A 20,467-nucleotide genomic window follows, 5' to 3' on the forward strand; every position below is an offset into this window, starting at 1 on the left:
GGTGCAGTGAGCTAAAAAACGGTGATGAATCAAGCCCTGATCTTTGGACTGGGTAAGAGTGGTCTGCTTAATTCAGACACTCTGTTCATTACCACCCCCTTTTCTGAATCATTTTTGTCCACCATAAGCGTGGAGGGGTATACTCAGATGTGAGTCCCTTGCTCATTGCACCATCAGGATTCAAGCAAGCCGGGCCGAAGACGGCTGAAATGCCAGAAACCGGTCCCCGGAAGCTTGTTTCCTTCCCAGTATAAGAATTGGCTTGGTAGTGTGGTCTGCCCTGTTACCATGATGCACTGGGCCAGGGTCAGACTAATTTGCATATAGCCAAGTTCTGAGCTGGGATGGTGCAGTGAGCTAAAAAACGGTGATGAATCAAGCCCTGATCTTTGGACTGGGTAAGAGTGGTCTGCTTAATTCAGACACTCTGTTCATTACCACCCCCTTTTCTGAATCATACACCAGAGGGTGGAGCAGTGAGATTGGTCGATTGATGTTAATGGTTGATACGTGATTGAGTGGTGCACTGCGACTGGTTGTTGACACCAAACGAGAACCATGGGTAAAAAAAGTTATTTCCTGGTTTGAGACTATATTTTTACTGTGATTGTTGATATTATTGCTGGAAAATGAGAATCTTCAAATCAATATGATGTGTGATTAGGGAAGATGTGACAGACCCTGTTAGATAAGGAGAAGTAGTACCACCAGAAGATACAACAGATCATTATATAGCTATAACTGTAGGGCTCGGCACATCTAACTGGCTGAATAATGGCATACGCTCACTGCGAAAGAAGGTGCTTTGATGTTTCCACGATATGGAACATTTAATATGAGAATTATTGTAAATTTAGGAAGGGTGCTGTATGAAATGAGGCTGCCCCCTAGGTCAACACAGTAAGTGGCACTTAAATGCTTGGGAGTGCATGGCTCAAGCCAAAGAGAAGGTGAAATAGCAGGGTAGAGTCAGAAAAGTGGTACATACCTGTGTCAATGCTGGATGGGATGCTGAGCAGCAAAGTTGGAGAACGGATATGATTGAAGAAGTGAAGTTATACCCTGCATTGATAAGTGAGGAACCTCAGCAAAAAAAGAGAAAAAGAAGAAGGAGGATACAAACATGTACAGGGAGGAGGTGAAGATAGTGATGCAAGTAATAACTTTTTGGATATGTTGTTGTCAACCCGTCCACCTCCTAATAAAGCGACTCAACCTGAAGGAACGGATGGTGTTGTAATGGGTGGAAGCTCAGAGGGAGCACCCCCCCCCCCCCAGTGAAAACAAGTCAGAACTCTACGGGAGAGAGTTCAAGGATGTATGCCCCAATTAATTCCATTGTTACTAATGTCCCAGAAAAATTACTTTTCCAGTTACAATTGGTCCCATAGTTCTGTTATATAAACCTGAGTCATCAGGCAACACAGCATATGCTTTGGTCAGATCATGCTGCCGTCCAACTTGAGTTGACGTTAACTGCGTAATGCGCAAGTGGACTACACTCGAAAGGTCGAATAGTAACCAGAGCATGGAATAAAATTGAGGGGACATCCCTGTAGGAGCTTCTTACCTCCACAGCCGGCCAGGGACCGATGGGAATGGAAGAGGCCACCATGATGTACACAAAATGGCTGGAGAAAGTCTGTGATAAAATAGCCCCGAAAAAAATTCTCTTTCCCAAAGATCACAACCCTCTGTCCCATGGTTTACAGAAGACCTGATAAATCACGAATTCATTTGCATATGTCTAGAGCGGAGCGGGAGGAAGGGTTATAAATAAACAGATAAAAAAATTATAAAATTGGCCTGCAGAAATATAAACAACTCCTTTTCTCAGCTAAACAAAAGGTTTATGTGGCCCATATTGATCTAGCGAAAAATTCAGCAAAATAACTATTTAGAACTGTCTCTAGCTTGGCCTCTCCAAGCCCAGCCTAAGTTCAATCAAGTCAGGAACTGTGAGGGCACTAGGTGGCGCACACACAAGATGGGCACACTATTGTGAGGCTCCTGCAGCCTGGCGACCAAATCCTTAATTTATCCTGCTCCATGGCCCCGCTGGTGGCTTAAACTACGACCGAGTGCAGATCTCGATCTGCTACAGCTCTGTTGAAAACAATCTGCCAGATTGAGACGCTCCCGCACCCGCTACTCCCCCGTCAAGTTCCACCACAGGGCGAGCGGGAGGGTGTGGAGCCCAGGAGCGGTGTCGGCGGCTACGTGAGGCTGCGGCTTTCCACGAGGAGTCTGGGTTGCGGAGCTCGGCATGGTCCTGGCAGAGAGACCGCCACACAGGGTCATGAGTCAACCGCTTTCTTTTACCCTACTGCCTGTGGCTTACAAGTGCCTGGAGTACCCTGCACCACGTAACACTGGCTGAATAGCGCAAGCCTTCTCCCCCCACTGCCTGGGTTCGCGTGAGGTGCTGCGCTTGGCTGCAGGTGGGCTCGAAGATGTGAGGCCCCAGCCACGGTGTCATACACAGAACAGCACCAAGAATTCCTATACCGGAGCCCTCTCACACTCAGAACTGTCAGCTCCCGTCTTATACTGTGAGGCACTGAGTGAGCAGCGGTATCTTCTGCCCTTGCTGGCTGTGCTTGTGTGAGATGTCACATTTGGCTGCGGGCGCGATAAAAGGTGGATGGCCATGCTGACATAAAAAGGACGTCGCTCTGCCCCTCCTCCAGTCCTTGCATACCTGCATCAGAGGCCTACATTTGATTTCCCATTGTCCTGGTGCTCCATCGCCCTGCTGTGGCACAGGGAACTCACTAAACACTGCCCTCCTCCTGTTCACCAGATTGGCCTGACTCTTCCCATAACCGTGCACGGACTACTGCGTACATCGGACTGCTTGCAACCAGGGACCTGTGGGGGCCGTGAACCATCTATAACCTGAGGACAGGAATAGCGACCAGCAGAGGCACAACATTTCCATTTCACAATTGCTGCTTACCCAACAATAGACGCAGAGCAAATCCTCTCTATCCCTCTCGAGACACTAGTAACAGCACTGCGAGACCACTGCTGAACCGTGCACAGGAGCCGCCATGGGTAAACCAGACACAAGTCAACCTAAATTGAACTTTCAGACAACAAAGCAAAGCACCCGGAACCTGCGCGATGACCAGGAACTCGACAATGGGGAGGGTGCCCAGGGCGATGTGCCCTCACAATCTGCGGATGTGCAAAGCATCCTTTAGGGGGTCAGACAGGGCTTCGCCGCCATCGTCGACAAGGGGGATAGAATGTCGACACACATGGACGTCATTGCGCATAAGCTCGAGGGGCATGAAGACCGCATTAAAGAAGCAGAACGCCACATTTTGGATACTGAGGACACAATATCTCAGGTCACGACACAAATCGCCCACATGGATAAACTCCTGAAAATCATTGCTGCGAAAAATGAGGACTTAGAAGCGCGGAGCAGGCGCAATAATATACGAGTCCTTGGAATCCCTGAATCGACCAACACGGGGAAGATGGAGGAAAACATCGAAAAATTGCTGATGTCGTCGATTGGAGCGGAGTCTTTCTCCAATCAGTTTATAGTAGAGCCAGCACACTGTATCCTGGTGCTGCGTCCGCCGCCGGGCGGTACTCCACGCCCTATCATAGCGAGACTTTTGAACTATGGGGACCGGGATGTTGCACTCAGCGTGGCAAGAAGCAAACAACAACTCTCCTATGAGGGCAATTCTTTTTCTATATATCCTGATTTTACCCCTACGGTTCAAGAAGAGAGGCGCAAGTTCACGGAGGTTGAAAACAAGCTACAACTGGCCCAAATTGACTATGCACTGCTGTACCCTGCACGCTTAAGAGTCACTTATCAGGGCAAACAACGTTTCTTCACTAAACCAAAGCAGGTGGACGAATTCTTGAAACATTTGAAACGAGCAGGCCGAAACAATGATTCACTGACATCGTCTCAGCAATCCTCTTCGATGGGAGCGGAAGATGACTCACAATAAATGCTTTATGGATATTTACCATTATCTGAGAGGCGGGATGCAGTGAGGAAGCCACTTGACAGCTGGGACTACCACGCAGTAAACACAACCAGATCAGCTGGTAGGCCATATCAAGCCCTTTCTAACGGCAAGCCAGGCAACCTCTGCCCGCTTAGAGTCCTACCATTCTACCTGACAGCGACTCTACGGTCGAGGTGCACCTGTGCTGCCACCTAGGGGTTCCCCCAACGGGAATTTCCCCCTCTACTGTTAGCTGGATACATCTCGCAGCATATGTTTGGTTTTATTTTGTTTTTGATTGGGACAAGGGAGGGAGGGTGGGCCAACACTTCTGGCATGTTGGGGCTGCTTCAGTGGGTGGGGGGTGGGACACGGGAAGAATGTTTAAGGTTTCATATGTTATTCACACTGCAAACTAACTGCTGTAACAGTCCATTATACAGGATGCGTGACTTGATGTGCCCTTTTATGCCAGTGATATTCCCTAATTGAGCCAATGTCAACTACACTCCCCCCTGAGAAAATAAACATACTCATCTGGAACATTAAAGGGCTAAGGCATCCACGTAAGAAGCCCCAATTATAGCTTATCTGGACCGACACCATATTAACATTGCGTTTCTACAAGAAACTCACACGAATCCCCAACACACTCCTACCTTTGCTCAGAAATTGGCCAACCATAGAATTTTCTCATCCTATTTCTCTTATGCCCGCGGCCCGGCCATCATCATAAAAAAACGGACACCCTTTCTTCTGATAGGAGCGCTTAGCGACTCTGAAGGTCGGTATTGCCTCGCATGGGGGCGACTAGTATTGGATTCGGTGACATTGGCATGCTGCTACGGCCCCAACACTGACACTCCAGACTTCTTCTCGACCCTCTGGGGCAAGATTCTAGAAATTGGATCCACACATTTCATTTGGGGAGGGGACTTTAACACGGTGCAGGACCCTTCATTGGACTGGTCCAACCCAATCCTACATCACTACACTAAGTTCAGTTCGACTCTACAGAGCATACTGACGTCGTGCTCCCTCACAGATGCTTGGAGACATGTGCACCCGCTCATGCGCGAAGGCTTTCACTTCACTACACAAGCTGCATCATGGCGCGTCTGGAATGCAGATTTCTGCCTAGAGGCTTGGTAGTCGCTTTAGAACACGCTACACACCTTGCACGCACGTACTCAGATCACGCCCCGGTCTCATTAACTTTACGACCCGCTGGGTACTGCACCCTGGGATGCGGTTGGAGGCTGCAGCCCACCATATTTCTAGACCTTGTTTTTCAACATGAGCTGGGGGAAGATATGCGTGACTTTTTTGCAGTAACAAAGACTCTGTGCAAGAGGTGGTAACTATATGAAAGGCTTTTAAAGTTACCATCCATGGGCTGTGCATCTCCAAGGGCGCAGGAGTGTTGCGAGACATACAGAATACACTAAGCATACTGGAGACGGACTTGCGGGCCATTGGATGAACAAATGTCTACTAATCCTACTGAATACACGGACGCGGCCCAACATGAAGTTAAGTTTAGGGGTAAATACTGGGTGGCTAGGAGGTCAGGGAGGGAGAACGCCCTGGGAAAGCACTTGCAGAATTGATACGTAAACCACGCTTCACTAGTTACGTATTACAGGGACCCGACGGGTTGCTCCACCGAGACACAACAGACATTCTCGACATATTCACCAAACACTACTCCTCGATTTATACATCCACTAGGACCACACCATTGGATTTTAGCGATTACGTTGGAGATGTGACCTTGAGATGGCTAAGCGATGTTCAACGCAAATTCTTATGCGCCCCCTTTGAATTAGACGAGGTCCACGAAGCCATAATGCAAACACATTCCGAGAAAGCAGCAGGAAATCGATGGCATACCCATCGAGTTTTATAAACCATACATAGATCAAATGGCCCCTATATTGCGCGAAGTCTATGAAGACTCACTCGAATCTGCCATACTCCCACCTTCGATGAGAGAAGCCTTGGTGACGTTGTTACTAAAACCTGACAAATCTACAACTAGCTGCAACTCGTATCGCCCACTCTCGCTAACAGGCATAGACTGTTAATGGAAAAATTGGTCCTTCTCGACCAATCGGGATTTATACCGGGAAGATCTATCTCCCACAACCTAAGAACCCTATTCACGATACTCCATAACGGTGCGCCCAAGCTTCCCCTAGCTACGGTGTTTCTCGATGCCACTCTGGCATTCGACTCACATGAATGGGACTATATATTCAACATCATGCAATGTGTCGGTTCCCCCCATCCTTTTATCAAGGATACAACTCCTATACCACCAACCAACAGCCAAAGTCCTCATAAATGGGCACACATCTCCTCCCTTTGAGATTTCAAGGGGCATGAGGCAAGGCTGCCCGCTGTCGCCCCTTCTCTTCGCCCTTGCCGTGGAGCCATTGGTTGCAAAACTCCGGCAGCACCATCAACAACGGGCACTTCGCTGTAATCTGCGTCAGATTCTAGTATCACTCTATGCAGACGATATTACTCTGTATATTAGGCATCCCAAGGACAATATAAATCCCATTCTACGCAAATTCCTCCACTTTGGTCAGATATACGGGGTAAATATCAATTGGAAAAAGTCTAGTTTCTTCCCATTGACCTCTTCAACATCTAAATTTCCCCTTGACTTCCCCCAGGAGTGGTGCGACTCGGATCTAAAATACCTGAGTATTCGCATTTCTCTGGATAGGGACGAGCTGATGCGGCTAAACTATGGCACGGCCATCAAGCGTGTAAAGGATAATATCACTTGCTGGATTGCACTACCTTTGTCTTTAGCAGGACGAACGTCTCTGATTAAAATGGTCATCCTTCCACAACTACTTTACCTTTTCCTCAATATTCCGTATCATCCTGGCATGATATTTCTTCCAAGTACTACGTACTGAGCAGATCTGTCTGGTATGGGGGGGTAAGCAATCACGAGTTAGCTGGGGTGTTCTCACTAGGCCATATGCACAGAGTGGTTTTGATATTCCGGACATGGAACAGTATTATCTTAGTGCGCAGGCGCAGTACGTTTATTACTGGGTGTACCCACCTCGATACATGCCGCAAGTGGCGGCGGAACACTGGCTGGCTGACCCAATACCTATTGCAGGCGCGATTTACACTGACATACCACCCCGCAAGAAGGAACCCACCACACTCACATGTTCAATAAAGGCATGGCACCGTATACAGCTCATTATGGAAACTCCCACGTTGTATTCACCAAAACTACCACTCGTTTATTACCCCAAAATGCCACCACTGCAAGAAACAGCCTTTCAGCAACTCCTGGGGAGAGTACGTATCACTACATGGGGAGACCTGTATCAGGGGGGTGAGTTTCGTAGCACTGACTCGTTTTTCCAGACACCACAACCAACCCCTCTGGATACTTTCCTATACATACACCTCCGACAGGGTGTCCGTTCCATTACCTCAGAGTCCGCTCAGATTCCGCACGACTACTGGAATCAAATACTGGATGCCCTGGAACAGATAACCAATATCACTATACCGGAAAAAAAAACTCCTAGCCTTATTGGGTTACACTAACCACATTCCTAAAACTTACCGGAAATATGTCTCCCTGTGCCTCTTGCTGGCCAAAAGGCAAGTGGCTTGCCGATGGGGTAGAGGACGTGCACCTAAATTTAAAGATTGGGTGACAGACTTGGTGTACTGCCAGGAACAGCTTTCCCACTACGCGAAACTACTCTCCACCGCATCACGGCCCACAGACTTATGGGCCCCCTCACAAGCTACTTCCTCGCGCATCCCAGTATGCATGCTAATACTGTTGCGACACCGCTCTCGACGTCACCCTTGTCACATGACTGCACAACCGCCCCTCCCCCGCCCTAGTGACCTCCATGCCATTGGCACATGGATTACTGTCAGCCCTACACATCCCTTGGCTTGCTGACACATGGGTTGTCTACTCACAGATCCCACCCAGATACACATGATCCCTCTCCAAATTCCGAAGTAGCAAAAGTGATATGTAATTTGTGGTACACGAAAGCTGGCAACATCTAACGTTTGACATGGTGCACATATAATGCTCGGGACATTGCCATAGAAGGCACAGGAAAGCACACTCCTGGACTATGTTTCTTCTTATTGTAGACTATGATACTTGGACCACTGTTACATACTCTGTAACCATATATGCGAAGACATGCTTGTTACCTGTATTGTAATCAACTTTAAATAGACTCTTTCATAAAAATAAAAAAAAGTCAGGAACTGTGTAAAGATATTGCGAAGTTCTTCCTGACTATATTGGAGACTATCTTCTCAGCTTTTAATTGTTCAAGTGCTGCCATGATGAATATAGCAAGTGAAAAATTCAAGCCCATAAGAGTTTCCACTGCTACGTTTGATAAATTCTTGCCAGTATCCCCTGACAATATTCATGAGCTTTTCATGTCAGCCACATCAGGGTCGCCCTATAATCCATGCCCAGTAGCGGTGGCCAAATTGGCCCAGGGTCCGATTGCTTCATCACTGTCTTCAATTTTTAAGGGCATGTTTGAAACAGGGCACTTCCCTACATGCTGGAAATTGGCCTCTGTATAGCCCCTTCTAAAGAAGCCGAGCTTGGATCCTAAGGACCCTAATAATTTTCGCCCGATTTCACGTCTTCCGCTTCCAGGTAAATTGGTTGGTTATAAAATGTCTGAATACACAACTCAATACCTTCTTAGCTGTGACACAAGCCTTGAATCCCTCCCAGTACGGCTTTAGAGGGGGACATAGTACCGAGTCCGCTCTCATTAAAGCCACAGAGGAGATCAGAGAGGCCGTGGATCAGGGTGGTAGGGCGGCCCTGATCCTATTGGATCTGTCCTCAGCCTTTGATATGGTCCATCATGATATCTTGATGGACCGTTTAAGGGAATGTGGGGTTCAATCTAAAGCCTGGGATCTGTTCAGAACTTTTCTAGCCGGCAGAGGACTAATTGTTGCTCTGAGTGAATACCAGTCCAAACGTTTTTCATTACCCTGTGGGGTCCCACAGGGATCCTCCCTGAGCCCTACCCTTTTTAATGTGTACGTTGCATTCTTGGCCCCGATTATCAGAGCATTTGGGTTTGGTCTCACTTCGTATGCGGATGACACCCAAATTGTGGTGTTTCTGCTACCTGGCCAGGAGATGGGTACGAATAAACGCATCCAAGACTGTATGGAATCATTTGGGAGAAGGATGACAGAGAATTGTCTAAACCTCAATTCAGCCAAAACTGAAGTTTTATTGTTTGGAAAGGATACCAACTTTTGGACACCGAGTTGGTAGCCTGACTCTATGAGCTCTCTCCCACTACCTTCAAAAAAGATTTTAAAAAATTGGGAGTAATAGTGGATGAGAGACTTATCTTTGGGGATCAAGTAAATGCAGTGGCATCAACAACTGCTTACGTGCTTAGAACAGTCAGGAAAGTATTGCCATTACTACCCCTGGGTAGCTGCCAAACAGTGGTTACAGCACTGGTATTGATGAGGCTGGACTATTGTAATAGCCTGTATTTGAATATTCAATAACAATGTATGGCCAAACTCCATATGCTGCAAAATGCAGCCGCAAGACTCCTCACTAGTACGTCCAAGTTCTCTCCCATCTCCAAGGAAATAAAGAAATTGCACTGGCTCCCGGTAAGGAATCGAATGTGCTTTAAATCGCGCTGTATGGTTTATTAAGCTCGTCATGGTACAGGCCCAGACTTTTTAAAACAGTTGTTCCAGTGGTATACACAGAAAAGGACACTTCGCTCACTGATGGCCCAGTTGGTCTCCGTACCACACACAAAAAAAAGTTTTGTGGGGTGGCAGAAGCTAAGCCGTTTTCACAGAAAGAGCATGGAATGACCTTTTGTTTCACTTAAGAAGTGCCACAAACCTTCTAGCCTTTAGGAAGAGGTTTAAAAACCTGGCTTTTTGCTGAATAAATCTCATTCCCTCCTTGTTCTTGCCTTCAAGATGAATAACTAGCGCCAGGACAACCTCGGGTAACCGCTGCGCTTTATAAAAGTTATTAACATAACATAACTTTGACGGTTCCTACTGAAGTAAATACACCAACTACTGTTCCTGTGGGTCCTGGGAGGGAAGGTACGGGAAGAAGACCTTTGGTCACAAGTATGGTGACTTCCCCGCAAGTTGCTCCTGTATCGTAACTGATAAATCAAGGACTTTCACCAGCAGAAGAATCCTCTCAGAAGTCACAAAATCCTCACAGATCTATTTGGAATTCACCTCAGTGTATCACAAGTAGTAGTACCCAGAAAGGGTTCTGTTTTATTCTTGTGGAGTCCAAAACGATGTTAATACACAGGAATTGGATAATTTGAATAGGTTCTTCAATACGTCTCCACAAAAACGTAACTTTCAGGATCAGGCCAAGGGATTCAGTGATCAGGAAGGGAGAATGTAGAAGATGTGGTCAAATTAAAACTAAATTTGGATGGGATGATTTCAGGAAATCTTGATCTTGTCAGATTAGATATTTTTTCTAGGAGAATGAACTTATTTACACCTTTAGAGAAGTCACAAAGCGTGCAGGATAAGCTCATGATAAAGTGTCTGAATTAGCTAAGGAGTATGATGTAGATTTAAGCAGAACCAAATCTTTGCAGAAAAGTAATTGTGTATGCTTTGATGAAAACGACATAAAAAGTATGTGTTCTTCAGGTATGAAAATGGAGATCAGATAATTAATCAGTGGTATCCAGAAATGGAGTGAATTGGAGAAGTGGACATTTAGATGGGCTAAGAAGAAAGACCCAAAGAAATCAAAGGTGGAATTACCTCCGTCTTTGACAGAATGGACAAGGTGCTTCAACAATCCCATTGAGAGAAGTGCCTGGTGGAGGTTACACTCATGTACCGTGGAGTAGGGGTGATCTTGAGTCATTTACTAATGATTTCCCCAAATTAAGAGATAAACTTATGGAAACATATGGGAAAGCTGTGTATGTGAAAACTCAAATTTGCAGTCAACAGTAAATACATGGGAAGGAGTGATTGTGACCACATTTTTGGATGTGAAGGGAATTGGCCATTATTTATGTGAGGACATGATCCTGTTATTCATAAAGTGTATTATGTATGTGGGGAACAAGCGTATTTCCTCGTATGTCAAGGATGGCATGGCATGTTACTTGGCAATAGTCTTTCCAAAGATTTATCATGTAGAGCATTTAGATGATCCAATACTTGAACTAAGAGAAGCAGTAGAGCTGCTGAGATAGAAGCAGACATATTTGGTGCATTAATTCCTTCTGTAGGAGTAGTTCTGAATGATATGAAAATTAAGACGCTGTACACCATAGATGATAGAGTATCTACTAGAACTGCTAGTTTATTGTTGGTGACTGTTGATTCTAAAATCATAGCTATACGATCTATGGTGATGCAGAACCATCTTGAGTTAGACATCCTTCTTGCAAAAGAGGGTGGAGTCTGTAAGATGTTGAAGGTTCAACAATGTTGTACCTAAACACCAGACAGGAGTGAAGAGGGGGAAGAAAAACATTAAGAACTCTGCAGAAAGAACCATGTAAACCTAAAGTAAGACTTGAAGGAGTTGAAAGCTACAAGTGCATGGTATGCTATAGAAAATGAATTTTCTGCAGTAGGTGTTTGGTTTGGGAATCTTGGAAGTGTAATATTTGATTCCATTATGAAACCTCTTGTGATTATTATCCTTTGTACTATATGACTATTTGTGATCATTAAGGGGTATGGATGGGTGAAGCAAAGAGACCAGTGTATTAGGAAAGGAGAGGAATAAGGAGGAAAATAAAGGATGTGGAACTTGAGGAAAGTCAGTATAGGTTTTATGGAAAACTCCAGATGAAAAATGTTGAAGACATCAACATTTTAAAGTTGATATTGTTGATACAATTTATATGTTGATTGTGATAGCTAACATCTACATCAGAGGGGGTATTGGAGCAGCATAATTTAGACTCCACCATGTGTCACTGAAGTGAAGACTATATATGCGTACACTTGACATTATATTAACTGTGTGCCTTACCTTTAATAAAGTGTGTGAAACTTTTAAACACATTACTGAGATGTATTCACTGTAGAATCTAGAGATTTATATGCATGTGCACTAATGTTCAGTTTAAACATGAAGAGATGTCTCATTTACTTTTCAAGTTATATTGCATTTTTGTTAAAACAACATTTGCGTATCTAAACGTGTACTCCTTTGCTCTTGTTTTAAATTTATTTTTAAAGTTACACATGCATGTTTAACCATATTCAAAGTACACAATAAAATGCTTAACTAAAGTTAGCCTGACAACAGGCATTAGTTGAAATGCATTTTGCTTTTCCATGCAAGACTTCTCTTTCCATTGCAGGTTTATTGTAATGATATTTGTTAGCTAAAGGCTTGTTGCTTCCATTAGACAACTGATAAAAGCCTCAGAGAAAACATGGCAGTAAATGTGGAGAAACAATGCCCGAAAGAAGTCTTCTGTTCATCATGTACCTGAATGGCAAGATGTTCGACATTGATAATCGAAGCTGCAGTTTGATCTGGGGTGAACCTAAACTGATGTTGCAGAGGCACCCAAACCGTAACCTGATTGGTCCTTGGTGGTGTGAGAGAGATAAGAATGTTCTGAATCTCTTGTTAATTTTCAATTGTTGTTCTCACAATTGCAGGCAGAGCAGATTCCCTTTTGAATTGGAGAGGTACAGACCTCTTGCTTGCTCTATTCTTGCAAGTGTGAAGCTTTGTGTCAAATACTGATTTCCTTTTCCTATGGACTTCTACTGAAGTCTGCTCATGCCAACATCTTTCCTCATCTATTGTCATAGGCTCAAAATTTGGAGATTGTTACTAGATGACTTTATATCTAGTCTATGTTAGGAGAGAGAAACTTCCTTCTGAATGGATTGGTTTAATCTGTGTTTATACAAATGTGATTATTGCAACTCAATATATATAATTCTATTGCGCCTAGATCTACTGAGATACTTCAGTTTACCTTTTTGTATTCCTGTACTTACCAAACGTATTTCTGGTCTGCATATATACAGGATTGATTGGTTATTCACAATAAAACTTTTGAACCATATTTAGAGATTCCTGGTCCTTATTGTGGAGTCATGCTGGCTTCACAAGTTACAAATTTATTGTTGATGAGAACTCCTTTTCAATACTTCATGTCAGTTAACAAAGGTCCATATGACCAATGGGGAAAACGTTGATGACTCGACTAAGAGACTGCATTTTAAGGCCCCGTGCTCTTTCAGTGTTAAAGCCACAATGAAGATCTGTCAATTTGATTAGAGCACAGAAACAAAACCGGACTTCTCGGTACTGGATACAACTATGGCTGTCATTCACTAACCAATCCGGGGGACAAAGGGTATTTTCCTTGCTTGAACTAAGGCCCAAGGGGACCAGTTATGTAGCAGTGCAGCAGTTTTAAAAGCCAGGGGCGGCTCCTCCATTGGAGCAGAGGATCATCACCTCACTTAAAATACCTCCAAAACCCTATGGACAATAAAATGGTAATTTAATAAAATTTTAATTTTCATCCCCGTCCCTAGCCAACTTACAGGACGGGTCGCTGCTGAATGGTAGCAGCAGGGAGGAGGGTGGGCTGAATATGCACTTATGTTTAAAGTGCACATGTCTTTTTGGCCGGCTGTCTTGTGGCAGCCAGCCACACATGCACACTTTAAACATCTCTAACCCAGTCGGCTTAAGACAGCTGGGTTAGAGTCAGTGCAGGCCTCCAGGGCGCCTAGAAGCGCCAAGTGAGGCAGCTCCCTCCAATTAGGGAGCTGCTTACACAGCACGAGAGCAACGCCCCTATTGGTCAAGGAAGTTCCAGGCTGCAGCTTCCAGTTTACTGACTGACTGACTTGGTTATTGTATAGCGCAACTTTGCCCGAGGGCGTCAAGGCGCTGGGGATGGTAACAAACAGTCTGATGTGTGAGGGAGAGAAATGATGGCTAGTGGTAGGCTTTCCTGAATAGCCAGGTCTTCAAGGCCTTCCGGAAGAGGGGATGCGAAGGTTGATCCCTAAGTTCGACAGGGAGGGTGTTCCACAACCTTGGGACCGGGCAGAAAAGGCCCTCCCACCCCATCTAGCCTTCCAGATTCTAGGAACTGCGAGGAGGTTTTTATTTGTTGATCGAAGATCTCTACCCGGGACATAGAGGGACACAAGGGAGCCAAGATCTTTTGCCCCAAGCCCATGCAAGGCACGATGGGTGAGGCACAGTGCCTTAAAGTCAATCCTAGATTGTACAGGGAGCCAATGGAGATTTTTTCTAATGGCTGAGCCTGATGAGCGCCTGGGCGCATCAACTACAAACCTTGCGGCCGAGTTCTGTACAATTTGGAGCCGCTGAACCAGTTGCTTGGCAATTCCCAGGTTAAGGACATTGCAATAGTCCAAGCGGGAGGTTATGAGGGCTACCGTGACCTGTTTACGAGCTTCCATTGAAAGGTAGTGAACAATTTTTCTAAGGATCCGTTGGACCCCACAGCAGGTTGAGGCTGTCCTACTGACCTGTTTTTCAAAGGAGAGCGAGGAATCGAAGATAACACCCAGGTTCCGAGCTGAATGCGTGGGAGTTGGGCATGCCCCAAGCTCCGATGGCCACCAGTCCGAGGACCAGGTCTCCTGTTTTCCTCCGAAAATGATGACCTCGGTTTTCTCCCCATTCAGTTTGAGGTAGTTTCTTACCATCCACACCGCGACTGCCTTCATACAGATCTTAAAATTCAGGACAGAGATGTCAGCGTTGTGTGAGATGGAGACCATGATCTGGGTGTCGTACGCGTAGGATACGACTTCCAGCCCAAAGGATCTAACAAGCCTAGCCAGAGGTGTTACGTATATATTAAAGAGCGTGGGGCTCAGGGACGAGCCCTGAGGAACCCCACACTGCACAGGCTGTACTGGGGAGAGGTGATCCCCCAGTTTGACACTCTGTTCCCGCTGGTCTAAAGAGGAACTCAGATGGGTGTTTAAATGAGTTTACAATATTTTCGCAGGGGCAGGGAGCAGGGAGATGGGGCTAAAGTTCTTAAGCATGCGTGGGTCTGATGTAGATTTCTTCAGGAGGGGTTTGACGATGGCCCGTTTCCAAGATTTAGGGTAGACTCCCTCAAGAATTGCCTGATTAATCACCTCTAAGAGGGGAGGACGTAAGACATCCCTGCATTCCTTCAGGATTTTCTGAGGGCAGGGGTCAAGAGGACATCCTGACCTCAGGTTGTCTAAATGGAGGTTAAATTGTTCTGAGGAAAGAGGGGGGAAGTTGGAGAACTGGCAGCCCTGGGGTGAGGCAGGGGATGCAGTTGGTGGGGAGCTCTCTGGGAAAGTAGGAAGCCCTAGGTCTTGATTAAGGGCTTCAAGGCCCGCATGGGTGTTCGTGATTTTCTCGTGAAAAAATGTGGAGATTTGATCACAGAGTTCCTGAGAGGCCTCAATAGGGTCAGGAGTTTGAAGGGCACATAGGGAATCCACAATTTTAAATAGCTCCCGTGGGGAGCTGAGGGAAGTAGTGATCTTGGCAAAATAGGATTTCTTTTCCACCATTACTGCGGCTTTGTACTCCTTGAGAAGTCTCTTATGGTTGTATTTTTCAAGGGGATCAAGGTGGAGTCTCCAGAGCCTCTCCTGCTTTCTGCATCCCTGTCTAAGCGCTCTGAGATTGTCTGAGAACCAGGGTGCAGTGGGACGTTTCCTAGCAGAATAGTGTTGTTTCATCTGGGCCAGGCATCAACGGCTTTAGAGATGTTAGGGTGAAGGGACAGGGCCAGGTTATCTGTGTCCCTGATAGTAGGGGGCACAGAGCTGGCCAGAAAAGGGGCCAGGGTTTCATTGTTGATCTCCCGAAAGTTTCTTCTCAATTCCTAACTGCTTGAAACTCCTTGCGCAGCAATGGGAGGAGGGAAGAGAAGATCAAAAGGGATTGCCAGATGGTCTGACCAGGACAAGGGAAGGGGGATACCTATACGTATTCTAGGGTCATTGGAGAAAACCCCTTCCAGAGTGTGTCCGGCGGAGTGGGTCGGCCCTATAACTGTTTGTATGATCCCACAAGAGGACATGGCCTCTAGCAGATGAATAGTGTCTCTGGAGGCACCATCCTCCAAATGGAAATTGAAATCCCCAAGATAGATAGATTAGACTTATCCAAGTAGGGTTCCAGCATTTGTAGGAGGTCATGACTAAAATTTGACCTGTTCCTGTGGAGGTCTGGAGCAGAGGACGTCGCATTGGCCTGGTAAGTTTTCTTACATTTATTTATTTATTTTGCGTACCCTTCCCCCTATCCCCGTAGATGCCAGATGCTACTGTTGAAAGCACGGCAGAGGTCCTTGTATATCCAACAGTTTTTAGGCAGCAATTAAAGTGGCAAGGTAACTCTGGTGATTAACATACTTTCTGGAGAAAGATCTGAGGTTGTCTAGTAGCAATTTTGACTCATCTAAGGTAGCGCAGAGGGTTAATATGCCTGCTGCAAAGTGTGTACTATGCAGATCACAGAACAGTGTTTTATGTGCATAGCTCAGTTGGTTACTGTACTGTTCTTGTCACAGAGATACTTTTGTTACTGTGCAGTTCATAAATTACAATCATAATCTAGGTTAGAAAGTTATGTGTTTTTGTCCCACTCTTTCATTATCCTAATTTTGCTAAACAGGGTTTGTTTGGGTAGAAATCAATTCTTATTAGTAAATCAACCCTAATCAATGTGTTACGTTCTAAATCCTGAGCTTGTGCTTCGCAGGCCAGCACTTTTAAAAATTGCCCACCCGAATTGATGACATGTGAATCCTACACCTTGTAGTCCCCTTTTGTCTTATGTAACGACAGATTTACACAGGTATGATTCATTGTCTCGATATGTGTGTGTGATGTAAAACGCTCCGACACCCTATACTGGTATGAGAAGTGTTATAAAACAAATGAAATCCAGGTGAGAGAGGGGCTATGGAGAGATGAGAGGCACTATGGGAGGGTGATGGGGACGGAATCATTGAGGAATCCCAACATTGCGGTACACTGGTGCACTTTAAGGTCATCATTTACTATGCTCTAAAAAAGAACACAATCGAATATATAATAAAAAATGTGTTGAGGGATGCACCATTTTTCCTCAGGTTTTCTTGGGGCATTCATACACTGACAAAAACTCTCATCTCGATTTTGTAAGTCCTGAAAAAAAATATTTTACAAAATATGCCAAGTGTCCGGCAGTACTGCAATTCACAGTTCAAGCGTGCTAGCAGAAATGCTGTCTTCGTGCCAGCAAACAGCACTACCCACTGCTGCTGCGGTATTTATTGCGCTCTCAAGAGGGGCCCATGGTCAGTAAAGACCAGCACAACGCTCATTATGTTACGTTTGTGACTGCATTATGCTTTACAGCTTCAGGAACCCTCAGGGAACACGAGTTTGGGAATTCCGAAAACTAAACAGCGGGAGTCAGGGAACACGACCCAGGCAGAGAGAACATCACATAAAAACGACTTCCTTTCAATGGTGCGTCCAGTACACTACTGCACATTATTCGACGACTTTTGAATCTTTAACTAGATTTCCAATAAATTTTGCGATGCCCTATGGTCTCACAATGCTTGAGAAGGCTCCTAAACCCCCTACAAACAATCGTATTAAAAGTGCTAGCAGGAAAGACACATACATGGTATCTGCATATTAATAGTACGTGGTCTCGGGATCAATGTCATACCTTGGCCGCGAGCCGACACTCCATGACCCTGATATTGAAATGAGAAGTTGCTGCTTTATTCATTTCCACACAACTGTTCGCAATCACGAACACGGCTCCTTCTGGAAGCTTCACGTCAGAGGCGCGGAGGGGGCTGAACTCGATTAACTTGGCCTAGTAAAGAAAGACAAGAACCATGTTAGGCTTCTTCAGAGCGCGTGCACACTTACTGCATTCTGTTCCTTCAGGCACGAGGGAGTCCACTGATGAGGCAACCGGAGATGCCATTTAGCCTAATTAATGAGAGACAGTTGCATCTGAGAGGGCCCCGTAATGCAACACCTTTCTGAAAGTCACGCAGCCTTCACTTCCAGAAGGTGTTGGGCACCAGGTATCCGTGACTAAGCAAAATGTTTAAAAAAGGGTGACAAGTTGATGTTATCATTAATGGGAGCCACTTCCTGGTTTTGAAGATGTCTGATACTCTAATCATATTACTTCTTAACTGTTCCCAAAAGAGGACCTGATTCACAATGCCATTTCACCCTGTGAGATTAACTAAATGCGATTTACTCTTTTTTTACATGTAAAGAAATGTTTATGATTAAATAACATAATTTTACAGTTCTCTCAAGGCATTGTGGACAGTGACAAATATGGCACCTATGTTTTTTTTTATGATCCTGCAACTCATAACAGGATAAAGTGGCAGGAGCCTGAAAGTACATATATGACCCCATGAAGGTGAAAGAAGTTCATAAATGGCATGTCCTCTTAGAGAATGGACAGAAATATAATTAAAGGAGATGATAATTTGGATCTAATTGTTTGTATAACCTCTATGTGTGTAAAGCGCTCTGATATCCGCAAGGATCTTGTTCGCGCTCTATAAAACTTTAAAAATAAATAAAGTAAATAAATAAATAAATAACCATTTAAACTCCTATGCATTACACTTTAAACATTTAAATTGTTTTCACAGTCCTGTTAGTAGGCCGGAGTCCAGTAGTAAAGAGTCTTAGCAGAGCAAAATCACAGACATTGACCCGTGTCCCTCCTCGGGGCCCTCTATTTCTACTCGTTGCTCGCTGAAAAAAAATGAGGGAAGCAGCGGGTGGGCGTGAGGGAAGCAGCGGGTGGGCGTGAGGAAAGCAGCAGGGAGTATGGGATGGGAAGGAGCGGGTGGGCGGGCTGGAGCGAAGGCAAGCAGCAGGGAGCGGGCGGGAGGGAAGGCAAGCAGCAGGGAGCGGGCGGGAGTGGAAGCAGCAGGAAGCGGGTGGGCGGGAGGGAAGGGAACGGGTGGGCGGGAAGGGAACATGGGAAGCAGCGGGGAGCGGGTGGGCGGGAAGGGAAGGGAACCAGCGGGTGGGCTGGAGGGAAGGGAAGCAGCGGGTGAAGGGAAGGGAAACAACAGAGAGCGGGTGGGCAGGAGAGAAGGGAAGCAGCGGGGAGTGGGTGGGCGAGAGGGAGGGAACGGGTGGGCAGGAGGTGAATAAGGGAAGCAGCGGGGAGCGGGTGGGCGGGGAGGGAATGGAACGAGTGGGTGGGCTGCAGGGAAGGGAAGCAGCGGGTGGGCTGGCGGGAAGGGAAGCAGCGGGGAGCGGGGGGAAGGGAAGGAGGGGGCAGGAGGGAAGGGAAGCAGCGAAGGGGCGGACTGGAGGGAAGGGAAGCAGTGGGGGCGGGCAGGAGGGAAGGGAAGCAGCGGGTGGGTAGAAGGGAAGCAGCGGGGAGCGGTTTGGCGGAAGGGAAGCAGCGGGGAGCGGATGGGAGGGCTGGAGGAAAGGGAAGCAGCGGGGGTGGGCGGGAGGGAAGGGAAGCAGCGGGGAGCAGGTGGGCAGGAGGGAAGGGAAGCAGCGGGGAGCGGGTGGGCGGGAGAGAAGTGAGGCAGCAGGGAGCGGGCGGGAGGGAAGGGAAGCAGCGGGGAGCGGGAGGGCGGGAGGGAAGGGAAGCTGCGGGGAGCGGGTGGGAGGGAGGGGAGGGAAGGGAAGCGGCGGGAGGGAAGCAAAGCAACAGGGAGGGGATGGGAGAAGGAAGAAAAGCAGCAGGGAGCGGGTGGGCAGAAGCCAATCAATAGTAGCTGGAGAGAAGCAACTGGGAGTTAGTAGGTGGAGGGAATCAACGAGGAGTGGGTGGGAGGAAATAAACCTGTAGCAGGAGGTAATAAACAGGGAGCAGGTGGGCAGGAGGGTATCAACGGGGAGCGGATGGCCAGGAAGGTATTAACGGGGAGCGGGCGGGTGGGCGGGTATCAACGGGTGGGCTGGAGGGAAGCAACGGGGAGTGGGTGGGCAGGTGGGAAGCAACAGGGAGCTGGAGGGAATCCACAGGTCGCAGGTGAGCAGGAGCAAATCAACAGGTAGCAGGAGCGAAGCAACCGGGTGCGGGTGGGTGGTAGGGAAGAAAGAGGGAACGGGTGGGCGGGGGAAGCAACAGGGACCTAAGCAACATGGAGCCGGTGGACGGGAGTGGGTGGTCGGGAGAGAGAGAAGCAGCGGGGAGCAGGTGTGCAGGATCGAATTGGGCAAGAGAGAAGCAACTAGAAGTCGGTAGGTGGGAGTGTAGCAACAGGGAATGCGAGGGAAGCAACTGGGAGTGGGTGGATGGGAGGGAAGCAACTGGGAGCAGGTGGGTGGGTGGGAAGCAACTGGGAGTGGGCGGATGGTAAGCACTGGGAGTGGCTGGGTGGGAAGCAACTGGGAGCGAGTGGGTGGGTGGAAAGCAACTGGGA

The 20,467-nt window shown here is 46.8% G+C and overlaps 1 protein-coding gene across 1 annotated transcript in view; it reads right to left on the reverse strand.

Moving 5' to 3' along the window:
- The window catches only part of GALK2 (galactokinase 2), a 1,370,458-nt gene that overhangs the window by 639,389 nt on the left and 710,602 nt on the right, over positions 1-20,467 (reverse strand). Inside the window, exon 7 of the mRNA XM_086958266.1 lies at positions 17,761-17,913. Coding sequence (XP_086814392.1) covers positions 17,761-17,913 — 153 coding nt within the window. The remainder of the gene's footprint in view (positions 1-17,760; positions 17,914-20,467) is intronic.

Source organism: Lissotriton vulgaris, chromosome 2_1 (assembly GCF_964263255.1).
Source record: "Lissotriton vulgaris chromosome 2_1, aLisVul1.2, whole genome shotgun sequence".
In the NCBI taxonomy this organism is placed as follows: domain Eukaryota; kingdom Metazoa; phylum Chordata; class Amphibia; order Caudata; family Salamandridae; genus Lissotriton; species Lissotriton vulgaris.